The sequence below is a fragment of the Polyodon spathula genome, chromosome 2, assembly GCF_017654505.1.
Source record: "Polyodon spathula isolate WHYD16114869_AA chromosome 2, ASM1765450v1, whole genome shotgun sequence".
Classification (NCBI taxonomy): Eukaryota; Metazoa; Chordata; class Actinopteri; order Acipenseriformes; family Polyodontidae; genus Polyodon; species Polyodon spathula.
The window spans coordinates 13,672,324-13,688,390 of record NC_054535.1 but is presented as its reverse complement, the minus strand read 5'-3'; the positions used below and the strand labels follow the sequence as shown (position 1 = coordinate 13,688,390).

The 16,067-nt window shown below is 37.6% G+C and overlaps 1 protein-coding gene across 7 annotated transcripts in view; it reads left to right on the top strand.

The window, feature by feature from the left end:
* The first annotated feature begins 3,276 nt into the window (after nucleotides 1–3,276).
* LOC121330443 (huntingtin-like) overlaps nucleotides 3,277–16,067 on the top strand; it is a 76,727-nt gene continuing 63,936 nt past the window's right edge. For all 7 annotated transcript variants that reach the window (XM_041277013.1, XM_041276996.1, XM_041276987.1 and 4 more), the window contains exons 1-5: nucleotides 3,277–3,592; nucleotides 13,414–13,497; nucleotides 14,846–14,966; nucleotides 15,303–15,362; nucleotides 15,645–15,724. In XM_041277013.1, coding sequence (XP_041132947.1) covers nucleotides 3,498–3,592; nucleotides 13,414–13,497; nucleotides 14,846–14,966; nucleotides 15,303–15,362; nucleotides 15,645–15,724 — 440 coding nt within the window. In that variant the 5' untranslated portion in view covers nucleotides 3,277–3,497. The remainder of the gene's footprint in view (nucleotides 3,593–13,413; nucleotides 13,498–14,845; nucleotides 14,967–15,302; nucleotides 15,363–15,644; nucleotides 15,725–16,067) is intronic.

Genomic DNA, 16,067 nt, shown 5'->3' with positions numbered 1-16,067 from the left:
TGATAGTGCTATATAGCTTCTTAATATCCCACTGATTGCATTTATTTAAATCCAAAGCACAGTGAGAACGGATGGGAAACGGCTAACATAATGGACCATTAGCAATGGAGTGTACATTCAGAATAAAGATTTGCATACAAGTGTTGTGGGGCGGTCAAATGATTTGTGTGTGTGTGTATGTGTGTGATAATATATACATAAGGTGTTAAAAGGTGTTAAAATCAAGTCTCGCTCAGGACAACTGGAAGATGCTGGCAGATGTTGGTCAACGGCTTATTTTTTCACCTAAGATTGCCACTACTATCCTTCGACCAGACATTGTCTTCTGGTCTGAATCAGCACGCCTTGTTCATCTGGTAGTTAACAGTGCCATGGGAAGATGCCATGGATGAGGCGTATAAGAGGAAGAAACTTTGGTATGCTCAACTAGCTGCTGAAGCGGAACAGTGAGGATGGAGAGTCTGACCTTACCCAGTGGAGGTGTTGTTGAGGATTTGTGGCACTCTACAACCTGGTTTCTCAGAGACGTCAGGTTCAGTGGGCAAGAGTTGCGTCGGACAGTGAAGAACTTATCTGAAGCAGCAGAAAGGAGCAGCAACTGGCTGTGGTTGAGACGGAAAGATTCTGGATGGGGATCTCAAGCACAATAGAAAGAAAGCAACACTGATGTACAGGTAAGTAAGCTGGGCTGAGCTGAGTGGGGGATGGAATCACTGTTGAGCCCTCTTGAGGTGTCGTGGGCTAGTCAACGAAACACTGAGGATGGAAGATGCCCACTTGAAGACCCCAGAGATGTACCCTACTTAGCTCAATCCAGACGGTTGTCATGCTGATGCGCTGGGGAGACTGCACTGGGTTGATCCCCGGAGCCTGCATCGCAGCCACTGTGTGTGCTGATAAGCTGGGGAGGCAAAATGAGCTGATCCCTGGAGCCAGCATTACACTTCAGCAATCAACAACAGACAGAAGGATATCTACATCATCAGATGGAAAACAACGCAAATGGATGGAGATGCAGACGGATCACATTAGTTTACTGCAAAGCTATGTCTTAGTTGGTGCTTATCTTGGCGAGAGCTGAGTTCAAATCTGGTAATCTTTATATATATATATATATATATATATATATATTATATATATATATATATATATATATATATATAATATATGATATATATATATATTATTATTAAACGCTTACAGGTACCTGGGATTCATACAATGACACAGCAGTGTTAATTGGACTCATGGTAGGAAGAATACAGTTGAATTTCAAAATTTAAGTTTTCTTTTTTTTTTATTCCATCCAAACCATGTTATATGATGGTGGTTCCCCCTATGCACCCATGCTCCACAGTGATTTTATTTGGTTCATATACTGACCTTGTCATTGTACTGTATCCTGCAAATTGTACCTTCATATTATCAATACATTTGCTGTGCAATGCTACAGTTGACTCAATACTCAAATACACAGTGGCTTTACCACCAAATTATTAAGAAGACCCTTTTAAAGAGTACCCCTGGAGCTGATTAAAATAACAACATGTGTGGTAAGGAGAAGAGGCCATTTGGCACATCAGGGCTCCTCCCTTCCCAGAACAATTCACAGAAGGACATTCAACACACGGTGTTCATTGTTTACAAATATATTTTTAAATGTGTTGCTCTGTGTTTATAGACCTTGGTGAACGATATGCCTTTACTCCTCAAACACATAATGCTGTTTTTCATACTTCCCTATAACAGGTTACTGAATCTTTCCTCAAGTCTCTAGTTAAAATGAGCATCATGCACCAGCGGCCACAAAATGCAGTCACGTATTTTAATGTTTGTGCTGCCATATTGAAGATGGATATATACTGCTAAGTGGCGGGTTTCCAACTAAAACAATATATGCAATATAAACTGTCAAAAACAATGTCTGCCAGAAGAGGAAACTATGGAATTCATTGTTTTTCGTTTTATAAATGTGTACAACTTCGGGACACTTTACACTGCATATTTAACTGCATTTTATATAAACGATACATATTTTTTTGGAGCACTTGAGGTGAAAAAAATAATTAGTGTAAAATGCATTATTAAAAACATAAAACACAAACGAATGCACAAGTTTCCAAATTAGAAAAACTAATCTTAAGGGTGGTAAAGTATATATAAACCACACTATTTGTGATCCTTTTAACATGTTTTATTTATATTATTCAGGTTTACAATTTTTGTGAAATGTATATACAGAAATATAGAGAGAACAATGAGGTACACAACATAAAAACAGATACAATAAAATAAAGGGGCATTTTCTTAAAAACAAAAAATGCTAATATAATAAGCATTCTAGTCTAAGTGACTAAAATATGTCTGAAGTCATACACTACCCCGACTGCTTCTCGGTCTTTACACGTTTAGATAATTTATTTATTTTTTTATTTTACAAACCGAAAGAAAATGACTGAAATTTGGTTTAGCTTTTAGCCATTTGCATTTATGTATAAAATGCTCCACCATTCCCTTACGGAAATGTCCTATAGGATCCTATAGTGGTGCTATAGGACATTATGGGAAAAGGTTTTAGAGAAATCCTAAAAGATTTTTTTTTTTTTTTTTTTAAATATCCTCCTATATAGTACTCAAAAGGGTCTCCCTAGAGGCGTTCTATACTAGGACTAGAGAGGTTTTAAAGAAATCCTATAGGATATGCTATAGGACTTGATCAATTTACTATAGGACTTTCTGTATTTCTGTAAGAATGAATAAATAAATAAATAAATAAATACAAATCCAAAAAAACAGCGTTCATAATCACAAGTCCTCGTAGTAACACTTTATATTCTTAATGAGAAACTTATCAGCACATTACACGAATGAGGAAACCAGTACGTACATAATTAACACCAAGCAATGACGCCTGTAAGAAGCACGCTCGCCGCTTCTTGAATAGTTTTCCTAAGTCCCTCCCCAGGATTCGCTCTCGCAGTCGCAGTAAACCTCAGGCGTTTACTGCATTGAGCTTGCTGATGACCGTTGCGTTTCCTTCCACATCCAGATCATATGATCCCTGTACACAACTGACTCCACTGGCTATGGAGGCTGCTATTTTGTTTAAGTAAATCTGCACTGCCTCTGTTTTCGCTGTAAAGAACCCATGCATAATCCGTTTGGTCAGTGAGACTCTCAATCAAGAGCAAGGCTGTCGGTGAATGGTCAGACATGCTGCCAGTGGCTGATCGCTCCCCCAAACTGTCAGAGTACACACTTCCTCACTGGCAGGGGAGGCTGATGGGATGCATCAAAGGTGGCTTACAAAATTGGATGTAGCAGCACCTAGCGCCCATTCATTTAAAACACATTGTTAAAAACGTCAAAATAAATTCCTTGCTGGCAGGCGCAGAATCGTGGAGTTAACGCTGTCACGGGTTTCACTGCGCACGCCCAGTGTTTTTGCGTTTTGCACTGCTTTTGTGGTGTTATTTGTAAATAATATTCTTGTTAAAATGGCCACCATGGAGAAACTGATGAGGGCCTTCGAGTCTCTCAAGTCATTCCAACAGCAGGGGCCACCGACAGCTGAGGAGCTAGTCCAGAAACAGTAAGTATAGTAGGGTCTGTTGTTAGTAAATCTGGCGTTGACGCTGGCATGAAGCGAAGCAATGTTACACATTTACCGTATCGCCATACCCAGCGAGTGCTACGGTCGTGCACCTGTCTGCAATAAGCCGGTAGGGATGCATGAATATACGGTACATAAACCATTATGCTAGTTTGTGTGAGTGTCGAGAATCTTGTTAATCACTTATTGGTGAAGTCACTGCAAGTATATTTTATTTTAGATGAATGTGGAAAGTAATTTGTTGAACATGGACACTATAACTGTTTATGTTTTTGGTACTGGAAGCAGTAAACATTCTTAGGCCATGCCAGTGGTTACAGTAGCGGTCCCAGGTGTGCCCACTTTGTAAACGACAGAACAAGGCCACCGACTCTGTGTCCTAGTAATACACACCGATTTGTATTTAGTTCTCTTAACAAGTACAGTATAGAGAAGGGATTTTTAATTGTTTTGTGTATTCTGGGAATACATGTTAATTAAATATCAACATTGAATGCTGTTTGGGGGAAAACCTGCATAAACAACACTGAGGGACCCTTGCTGTCAGACCCTGTTTCGTTACTATTAGGAGTTGAAATGATGGTTTATAGTTAGTTGCACAGACAGAGGCATGCTTACAGACTGTAAAACCCCTATGACTAGCGGGGATTTTTCCCCAGTTTAATTGTTGTTGCTAAACCGATTGTCACAGAGGTCAAGCTCAGAAGGTATTTACGGCATGTAGGAGCTGTACAGGACTGTGCTGGTACCCTCAGCTGTGACGGAGTTTGATGAAATGACAGGTCACTGACACCTGTGTTTGACAAACGTTCCACGCAGCACCTCATTGGTACTGATGGTAGAGGGATGGTGGTTGTGGTGTTCTGAGCACAATAAAAAACATTTCTGTACAAGTTCAACTGCATACCAGTTTCTTTTTTTTGTGTGTGTGTTGTTGGCTGTTCCTTCACCTAGTAATTAAACACACATATTTAGGAGCCATTGCAGTTGTCTTTGTCTTTTGTGGAAGCAGTAAACATTCTTAGGCCATGCCAGTGGTTACAGTAGCGGTCCCAGGTGTGCCCACTTTGACAACAACAGAACAAGGCCACCGACTCTGTGTCCTAGTAATGCGCACCGATTTGTATTTAGTTCTCTTAACAAATACAGTATAATGAAGGGATTTGTAATTGTTTTGTATATTCTGGGAATACATGTTAGTTAAATATCAGGGCTTGAATTTCATTTTTGTGTGCTGGGGGTTTTTCCTCCTTATTTGGATGACAAAAACAGTCACTTTTGCATATAAAAAAACTATATATATATATATTTTAGTGCCTCATCATTCACACTGGTGTTGCTTTAAAATAAGCTGCTTTCAGGAGATCTAGCAGCTCTTCATCACTGTGAGACCGAGCACTCTCCATTGTTTTTGCCATTGCCTGACGTGATGTTCAGTTTCCACCTGTTTTTCGCTGTTTTCATTTATGTATGTTTAACTACAGGATATTGTGTACTGCATGCGTGTAACTTATCAAAAGAAAGGGCAAAAAATGTCCTTTCAAATTATGCAAGTTGCAACTAATCAAGCATGCTATATGTGGTAGAGATGAGAATATATGTAAAAAAATTAACGCTTTTCCAAAAATATAATTTTTGGTTACAATCATGTATTGTAATCGTTGATGGCTAAAATAAAAAAAAAAACACACTGCACCATTGAACCTCAATATGAAATGAACAAGTTGGGGGGGTGGGGGCTGAGCTTGTAAGCCTTCCATTGATACCGCCCGTTTCAGTCTAGCTGCTACAATGACGGAGCAATAGAGTCAAAACGAAGCCTAGGCTGTGAACTCTGTCACATGATGAGAGGCTTAACTTCAGGCAGTCGTATTTCCTGATAGGAGTACCGTAAACACATATTGAATACGTCTTTGGAAAGCCTTGAGTCTGTACTTTTAAACAACCGGGTAGGTGGCTTTTATGGTGCCTGAGTAATATGTGCGTAACCTTTGGTCGCTGGCACCTCAAAATGAAAGGGGCCAAGTTTAAGAGTTAAAGCGAAAGTCACCGCTTGCAAAACAACACCTAGATAGACTTAATATCATATTTTTTTCAAAACTGTTTACTTATACTGCAGTGTACTGAGTTTCTATAATGCTTAAAGACAGCGGCCGAGAATCACGTACGAGAGAGTAAAGTCTTGCGGCACTTAAAATATCCAGCACTACTTTTAAATTTTTGCAGCTCATAGTGCTTTCGTTACTGACACCCAGTTCCTTAGAGATTGTTGTAGCGTATCAGGCATTCTAAATTGGGAGAAAAGTACAGCACTGAAACTCGTAGATAAGCGGGAGCAACTTGGAAAATGCACGATTCCCGAGCGGAATTGCAAGCCCTGAATATCAACATTGAATGGTGTTTGGAGGACCATAAACAACATTTTTTACAGTAGTCTTATAATTGACGGACCCTTGCTGTCAGACCCTGTTTCGTTACTATTAAGAGTTGAAATGATGGTTTAAAGTTGCACAGACTATAAAACCCAGTGACCTGCAGGGATTATTTTACAGTTTAATTGTTGTTGCTAAACCTCAGAGGTCAAGCTGAGAAGGTATTTGTGGCATGTGACGGAGTTTGATGAACTCGCAGTTCACTGACACCTGTGTTTGACGAACGTTCTACACAGCACGTCATTGGTATTGATGGTAGAGGAATAGTGGTTGTGGTATTCTGAGCACAATTAAAAACATATTTTTGTACAACTGCAAACCAGTGTTTTTTTTTTTTTTTTCTTGTTGCATTGGTTGTTCCTTCACCTAGTAATTAAACACATATACTTACGAGCCATTCCAGTTGCCTCCTTCCTTTGTAGATGAGCAGCCAAGAACAGAGCTCTACCACAATTAGATGTTACTGTAGTCTGGCAGTGACACTGAGTCACATCTACATAGGTATTAAAATTAAGTGCATTCTGCATTGATGTCCCTTCTTTAGCAAGCAATGGCTGCCATGTTTCAGTGAGGGAGATGAGCAGACCAGTATGTAATATTTAGTTTACCATCAACTGTTTATTCTACTGGTTTTATTTTTTTTCTTGGGCCTTGTAGATATTTAAGGAATGTTGCCCATCCGGCATTTCGGGAATATAAGTCTTCTCTAGCCATGCAAAGCAAGGCTTTCCGTGCGCCTCTGTCAAGGAATAGTAGAACTAACTGGATAAATGTACAAAAGCACAGTTAAGTACATACTTGGTTTATTTAAAATTTCAAGAACAATATTTTAGAAAGAAATATGTCATACCTGTCATTTTTTGCAATGGGACAGTGCAGATGTGATGAAGAACTGGGAAAATTAGCTTCTGATATCGCAGTTTATAATTGATTTACATGATTATACATAAAAATACAAATAGGGTCCTGGGTAACAGCATCGCATTGCCCGGTACTGTACAACCAAAATGACAGGTCCTCTCGGCTACTGTAACTCAAAAAGTTAAATATTACCCTAAAGTTCTCTAAATGGGCGTCAAGTTCAAATATGTACAGTTGAGTAACTTGTACTTACAGTACAAGCTGATGCACCTATGGTAGTGGTGTGTTTATATGTAGAATTGTGTGTCCCAGTGGGTTTACATTAAAGAAATAGGGCATTTTGCTACTGTAGATATCCTTATTGTGTTGTTTTGTAGTCTCCCTGTTAAACTATGTGAATTACCTTACTTAAATTGTAAAAAAAGCCAACAACATTGAAGACAAATCAAGTAAATTAGCCTATACAATATTGGAAAATGTAAAAAGACAAGGGATTTATTTGTTATTGGCCCAACATAGTTTATTTAATATAGAAAACTACAACTTGAGAATGGAAACTTTGTTGTTTAAACAATTTACTGTAACCTTCTGCTCTTAACGCTGACATTAATGCCAAATAGTAATAGAGTAGTCTGTGGCTAAGACAACACCCGTCGGGAAGCAAGCGAAGTGGTCTTATAGCCCAAGTGTTCTCTAAGACGGAGTTAGCCACCAGACACAATATCAATCAATAAATAAATATCTATTACTTGTCATGATGCAGGTGCTTCAACATGTGAAATGAACTGAATAAGAAAAAGCAAAACAATAGTCAAGTGTATGTTAATAAACTACTTAGGGTTAACTTAACGTTAATAATCTAACTGCCAAACTAAATGAGCACAGTTTTTTATGATCAACATGTTTAAGATAGACCCATCACCAGAAAAAAAAATGTAGGCCTAGGCTTTCCATGTGATATAACTTAATAAACAAATGCACCAATTTCATGAAAATAATTGACAATCTGAAACAGATTTAATGTTCTAAAATGAAATGGAGTTCACTTTGGTACATTTTAAAATAGAGATATGACTTTGAATTGAGTACTGTGTCCATTGAGTACTGTTCTAGCTAACAGAGTTTTTTTACATGAATTCATTAACTAGCAATAGATATTATCAGAAAAAGTATTTGGCTCAGGGGAACAGTTGATGCTTTAGGGAATACTCAGCTAAAAATAACAACAGTTTTTACACATGACTCAAAGATAAACATGCTTTATTAATGTGGCACTTATTTCTGTAGCTTGATAGTATTTAAATGCTTCGTCCTCATTTAAAAAAGAAAAACAATTATTCTAAATCTAATTGCTATAACATTCTCATCTAAATCTTATTGGTCAGATTCTTAAATGTTATTTCTGCCCACTGCACAGCTGCCATTCTGCAGTTAAACTTATTCAGACTAGACAAATTCCATAATTATTTTCTGATACTGAAACAGATAAATACTGCAGATTCACCCATACAGTTCTTACAAGTTAGTTCAGTAGTGTTAATATAACTTTAATCAAACAATAAAAGTTTGTGAAGAGACAAATGTTTACTTTAATGTCTGCATATTGTGGAACCTGCAGATGTCTGTTGCTCTTTGAAGTAACTTACAAAAAAACATGGTGATTAAGTAGATTCAAGAAAATGCACAGAGTCCTTTTCTTCAATCAGTTACCAGGTTTATTGAAATATGCAGGGAGTCTGGTCCCAGGTACAGGACAAACAGAATACTCCCTTACATTTCTGCAGGACTACTTAATGTCACCTGACATACTGTAATAGATGGTTCCACCCTCCCCTCACTCTGACTTTAACCAGTGTCAAGTAATTTATTTAAATTGTGTGTGTGTGTGTGTGCGTGTGTGTGTGTGTGTGTGTGTGTATGTGTGTGTGTGTGTAGTCTAGTGTGAAAACCTCTGAACTCAGTGCATTTTTCACATTCCTGGAGAAAAAAGGTCCATACATCTGCCTTTTGTTATCTTCTTGCGACCCCCTTTGATGCCAGTGGGATTATCTCTTTTGATCTCTCTGAAGTCTTTAGAGCCTGTTCCCTTCTAGTCCATAGCATTGTTATCTCGTTAGCTTGCAGTCAATGTTGGGCAAGAGCTTGTAGACGCAACGTCTCTATCAATGGTTAGCAGTACATGCAATTTGAACCAAACAGTCTGCTATCTGCAATATTAGTCTCTTTTTAGAAAAGAACACCAGTATAGCTCTGCCAGTCCACATGCATAGCAAACTGCTAATCAATTCTCGATCCATGTTTTCCAACACTCTTGTTTTTGTGTTTATTTCTAGTTACCTAATGCAGTATTTTGTACATTATACACTGTGGGGTAGATATACTAAAATGGGCCAGTCGCTGCACAAACATACCATTATTAGCATTTTCATTGTGACAGTTCGCAAGTTTACATTTTGTCGCATGTACGAAGAGACATTATGTTAATGAGGAGGGCATCAATATACTAATTTAATTATTTGTTGCGTCATCTTCGCAAGATCTCTAGCATTAAGAGAGTCGTATGTTATTTTTTGAAATAAATAATGAAAGGCAAGTTTAATCCCATCAGATTCTATAGTGGGGGCCCCACCTTCACCCCCAAATTAAAAATGTGTTTCTATCAAAAAAGCTTTTGATAATCATAAGGTAGCCCCTCGTACAAACCTGACATCTTTGTACGACATAAGAGGTCCTAGGCGCAAAATAAATACATTGGACGGATAAAGATTTTTTCTTGCGTTCGCTGGATGCACAGAATGGAAAGGGACGCAGACATGCATATCTGTGGTAATCTATTACACTTTAATGACTGTAAAATACTTGCTTGTTTAAAAAAAAAAAAAAAAAAAAAAAAAAAAACACTGTTCTGCAATATAACAGCATTGATTAAGGTACACGCCAGTCCTGTAGGTGGCAGTAATAAGCCTCATATTTGGCTTTGCCAGCAATATTAAGACTATTTACTTTTAGGCCCTGTCCACACTACATAACCAATCTCAAGAACATTTTAATTAATCCAGCTCAATATTTAATGTCTACACTGAAGTACTGTTTCATGTTTAGTCGGGCGTAATGCGTACACACACTAATGCTATTAGAATAGTTCGGTTACAGTTCCTAGCAGCGCAATGAACACTGGAAATTAATACGATAGTGTGCACTGCATTTTGTTTTAAAACAATGTGTTATGCCCCATGTTAACGGAGGTCCATGTTGATAAGAAATAAAACAAGTATTATGGAAAAGTAAATGCGAACACACACACACAAGTAGGGCTTGAAGTTGTCAGGTTTTATTTTTAACCAGGTGACCAATGTAGCTGATTCCATTTTATAATTAAACTCAGAAAAAGCTGTTAATTGCAAAACAATCTTTGCTTTTACCTTGATATCTTGCCTGAGCCTAATTCTGCCCCCTTTAATTTTATTTCAAACAGAGCTGACAAATTACGTCAATTGTGCATCCCTGATTCTACTTTTAACTCGCAAGTCGATTGTCAAGCAGAAGTTTTTTTTCTAAGGAGTCAGCATCTTCAGGGGATTCTCATGAAGAAGATTTCTCATCTGCATCTCATCCATCTTCTTCTGACTACGAGCACTGCAGCGACCAAAGCAGTTGGAAGCAATAGTAATGCACAAAAACACAAACGGAAAATACATTTTTATAATTTTGAATGGGAGATGACATATCAGTGGCTTGTTTATCAAGGTGGCAAGATGTACTGTGTGTGAAAGAGCTGCTTGGCAAAAATAAAACAAAACATACGCATGGCTGTACGGTTTTTCAAGCAACTTCGCTTAAGACTCGGCGATGCTGTTGCTGTTACTCAAACACATGTAGATGAAGGCAACAAACAGTGCTTCGTTGTCATGCGAACGGCCTACTATTAGTATATATAACAAAGAAAACAGTGAGTCTGTGTTTATATGTATATCTATACACAGACAGAGATTTTTTAAACTACTACATGCCATAGAGTTTAAACGTTCATAAAAATGTACCAAAATGCAGATCCCTGGAGTTTCTTAGCCTTTGTGTTAAAATGTATGTTTGAAGGATGGGACGCAACATTTTGGGCATGTGCGTTTCAGGAACAGAAAAGCTAACGCGACCTCTGGACATAAGGAGGTGTCGGGTTTAAAAAAATACAATAAAGTCGCACACACATACGTTTATAGTGCTCAGTGCATTTTAAATTTATAAATCATTGCGCTGAAATAACACTAATGTGTTGTGGGCAGGCTACACATTACATTATGTAAAAATATAAATTTGTAAAGTAGGCCTGTACAGTATACAGTACAGTAAGGACAGGACAGATACTTACAGGACAGTCCATTCTCATTAATACAAATTTCAAAGGACCAGCAACAAATTTTGCATTATACCACTAATTTGTATTATCGTGAGTAGCCTATAAGCCAAATGTATACTGTCAGTTTGTATTTTTTAGTCAGGGGTGCAGTGCTAAATTGTGCACAGTTACAAACCACCTGCACATTAATAGAATAGGTGTGTTTCGTATTCCTTACAGATGCTCAGAGTGAGCTGGAGGGATTAGGGATTAGTTTTTTTTTTTTTTTCTACCCTTTTATAACATCGATGCATCTGCTATTTTGGAAAACTTTATTACTAATGGTGAAAAAATAGGCATCGCCCCAGCCGAAATACCCTTTCTCTTCTCATCCTGCAAATCACTCCTCCATGCTGAAGACAATGTCTCCTTCTTGCTGCAATCACAGCAGCCATGGTTCAGGGATACTGTTTTTCATACTGCCTTTTAAAGTGCTGTTTAAAATGTGCTTTCAACAGTTCTTAACAAATTGATGCAGTTTTAAGTGTCGCAGTTGCCGACAGCTTTCGTACATCTCATCATAATATTTGAGAAGCCTCATCTCCACCCCATCTTTGTGAATTTATGCAGGAATGCTCATAATTGTATATTCATGTAAGGCTGAACTGCAAAGAAAAACTGCTGCCACAAAGCATTCCCTAAAAAGTCTCTAACAGCCTTGTGCTTGTTCAGTACATTTCATCCTAGACTTCCCACTCATTTGCAACAGTCGCAACATGTTTGTACATCTACCCAACAACACTCAGTGTTATTTAGCCCTACGGTATTACAATATTTATTAAACACTCCAATCAGACCACCTGCTAGGTGCGGTTACATTTAGCAAACTGTGAACATATTAAAAACAGAGACCAAATAAAAACTTATCTCACTATAGAAACAGTTATGAACTGTGCAATTTAGCGATTCGTTGATATAAGGCTAAAGAAAATGCTGTATATATTATGTGATTATGTAATGCTAGAAAAAAAAAAGAAACTAAGATTCCATATTCAAACTCCTGAACTTGAATCACAAATGCATCAGTACATGACAGGTTATACACAGTTCCTTTGAAAATCTGGGGTTCAGCAGTTGCAAAACTGAAAGAACGTCAAGAAAAATCAGAATTCCACAAAGCAGCAGTAATAGTTAGCAGTGATTTTGAAGCAACAAACTAAAACACTGCATCAAAATCACTGCTAACTATTACAACATCGGGAGTTGGATACAGCTTATAAAGAAAGAGTGGGAAAAAAACAGCCATAAGCTAGTTTTATATTTGAGTAACTCCAAATATTGCTTATTATAGTTGTACTCTTAGTATGTTACATGCGTTTAAGAGCAAATGTGTTCCAAACTGCACTGAAAGGAACATTTCCTAAAGTAGGTTATACATTTGTGAGGTGAGGTTGGGTCACAGGGGACCTTTTATGTATCTTGATGAATTTAGTGAACCTGTCAAGCTACAAGGCTAGATCCACCCTGTTAATCACTTATTGATTGATTGTGTTCATTGTCAAATAAAACCAAAATCCTACATGTCACCTATAGCATTTTGTCCCTTGGACAATAATTTTTTTTTCAAAAATTGCACTCCCCTGGTACATATGAGAAAATGTATACTTTGTGAATTATCGCAACAAAAAAAGCAAATTGCGGTATGTTTGCATTGCGAGTGCGACTGGCCTATCTTGGTACATCTACCCCAATCAGTGCAGAAAACTAAAACAAGTGTCTTTTTAGTACATGTGAACACAGGTTTATTTGTGTTACTGATAACTCATTTTGAATTTATAGCTCTGGCAGGGAATGACTAGACTACTACACTACAGAACAGTTCTATAAATACTGCATCCAGTCATTAAACCAAAAACTAGCTTCAGAGTTTTCTTCTGCAGAGCAGCTCAATCTGTTGTGCTTTCAGAAGACTTAATTGCATTGATTTTTCTTGGTACAGTATCAGAATGTGTGTGTGCACAGTATTGTATGTTTGTGTTTTAATCCTCTTGTCCTAGTATCATAAGGGAGAAATTATGCAAATAGAACATTTGTTGGTTGAATGTTCCAACTGTTTTTCTAAAAAAAAAAGTGCTTGATTCCATGTCTATTTGTGTTCTGTTCTCTTCTATTAGGAAGAAGGATCCTTCCACAACCAAAAAAGACAGAGTGACTCATTGCCTCACTATATGTGAAAATATTGTTGCACAGTCTCTGAGGTGAGAGTGCTTTTTTGACATGCTGCATTAACATTTTTCAATAAATATGCTTTCTGACACCTTTATGAATTCTACAGACAGAGGAAGTCACTGGGACTATGTGCAATGATGTACAGCATCACAGTGCCACATTTGAAATTAATACTAACTCTGCATTGTAATATAATCAAGCTGAGTGCTATGGGACACAGAAGGTGATTTGTCCAGTGCTAACCTAAGTTTACATCTTTTGAAGTGAAATTTGTATTTAATTTCAACCAATAGTGCTATGCAACATATACAATGTTGAATAATGTTCTAGGTACAATATTTATAAGCATATGGTGCCTATTACAGTACATTTGAATGATTGCATTTGCTGAAGCAATTTATTGCAGACCAACCCCATCTTCTTTTAAAGAGTAAGTAGTTGGGTTCCGAAAAATATAACGTTACATGTCCCCACGTGATCCTACAACTGTAAATAACATGCCTGTACTTTGCATTTTCATTCTTAGCATCCTGACAACTTTTTACATTTACTTACTCTTAAAGTCTACACGATTCAATACTATAGTAAATTAATTAATTAGAAATTCAAGCTGATGTCTTGTCTGTTCCTTTCCCCTAGCAGTTTTACCATACTTCATTACATGCTGTGCCTCCTTCTGATTTCCTATTGTAGGTGTCTGTGTAAATATAAAATATTGGATAAGTAGTAGACCAATGGGGATTACTTGCTACTCGTGTTAGTGTTTTTGTTTTGTTTTTGTTTGTTTTTTTGTTAAAGATCATGAAACGTGCTTTAAAATGAAACTAATATTATTTGTCTAGTACCTCCCCTACATGATCAATTGTTTTTTTCAAAGGTAATCAAAATAAGTACTTTTACCACCATGTGGTTAGATGGCTGTCCATTAGCATGCACACGGCACCTGCTTTGGCAGCTTTTTCAGTCGGGTGTGGTTTATGTATCATCAGCCACAAACTTAGATAAAAACCCTCCCTAGAATTTGGTCCACTTGAGCTATAGTGACCCTAATGTAAACATATATTGTTCAATATGATGTTTAGAATTGCCTGGCATGGTAAACATTATGGTACTGTAATTAGAGGTTTTGTCAACCTGCAACATGCCGTATAGTAACATTCAGTATGTACGATTCCTGACCTATTTAGAAAGCTGTTGGCAAAGAGATGGCTTCTTGGCATCTCCTGATATGTTAAACAGCTGTGATTTATGAAGGTGAAGAAATTGTAGAGAGAAGGATGTACTCCTCCTCAGTGATGGAAGAGAGATTTATAGCATGGTCATATTGAGGGTGACCATGTCGACTTTTCTTTTGGCTTCGTATTGTCTTGGGATCAGAAACTCGCCGGAGTTCCAGAAACTGCTCGGCATCGCCATGGAGATGTTCCTGCTGTGCAGCGATGACGGGGAATCAGACGTCAGGATGGTAGCTGACGAATGCCTTAACAAAATCATTAAAGTAAGCCCTCCTTACGTTTTCAGTATATCAGTAACTACAGTATGCATCTTGTATCAAAGTGAATGACATTGATAATAAGCAGCATAAATGTTCAGCCCCTTTGGTGGCAAGTTTATGTTTTCTGACGTTTTTTTTTTTTGGGGGGGGGGGGGGGGAGCAATACTGTAGTAGACGAATGGAGGATTAAAACACTGTTAATAGAATTTATTATTATGATTGGAAAGGTTCACTGTCTGCTGTGCTGTAGAAATTATAGTCTCTATTAAATGCAGTTAGAAGTGTTTTTGACCATTATCTTTCCTACAGTAACACATTCTGCCTTTGATTTTGATGTAGGCCCTCATGGATTCCAACCTTCCACGATTACAACTGGAATTATATAAAGAGATAAAAAAGGTAAACTGTTAACAGCCTAGTTTTTCAAACATTATATGTGTGTGTGTGTATATATATTATGCAAATTGCCCAGAAAACTGCACTTATTAAAATCTAAGCGACTACTAGTATATGAGAGAGAGAGAGAGAGAGAGAGAGAGAGAGAGAGAGAGAGAGAGAGAGAGGGAGGGAGAGGGAGAGGGAGAGGTCAGTGATCTTCAGATTTATGATTTGGGGAATCCTACTGATTTTTCATTAAACGAAACAACAAAGATACAAGCCCTTGTTATTTTTTGTGTGCAGAATGGTGCTTCAAGGAGCCTGAGAGCCGCGCTGTGGAGGTTTGCAGAGCTTTCTCATCTTATACGCCCACAGAAATGCAGGTAATCTTTACAAAGTATTTTATTATCCTCAGGCCGGCGATGTCAAGGACAATGTGAAATGCACACCCTACACGAATATAGGCTAGGCTGTGAAACAGTGGTTTCTATTCACAAAGCTTTTTTTCCCATAAATATAATAATGTGTGAAAATGTTCTAGACTGCTGTCTAAAGACACCCGTCTACACTGTTGAACGGTTTCATGATCATCCAACTTAATTTTAAGTTAAAGAGCCATTATGTGAATCACACAGTAAACTCTTAAGACCATCAAAGATGAACACTGTCCTAACCATTTCAGATATATTGCTTGGAGACCCATTATCAAATTGTGATAAAATGTGC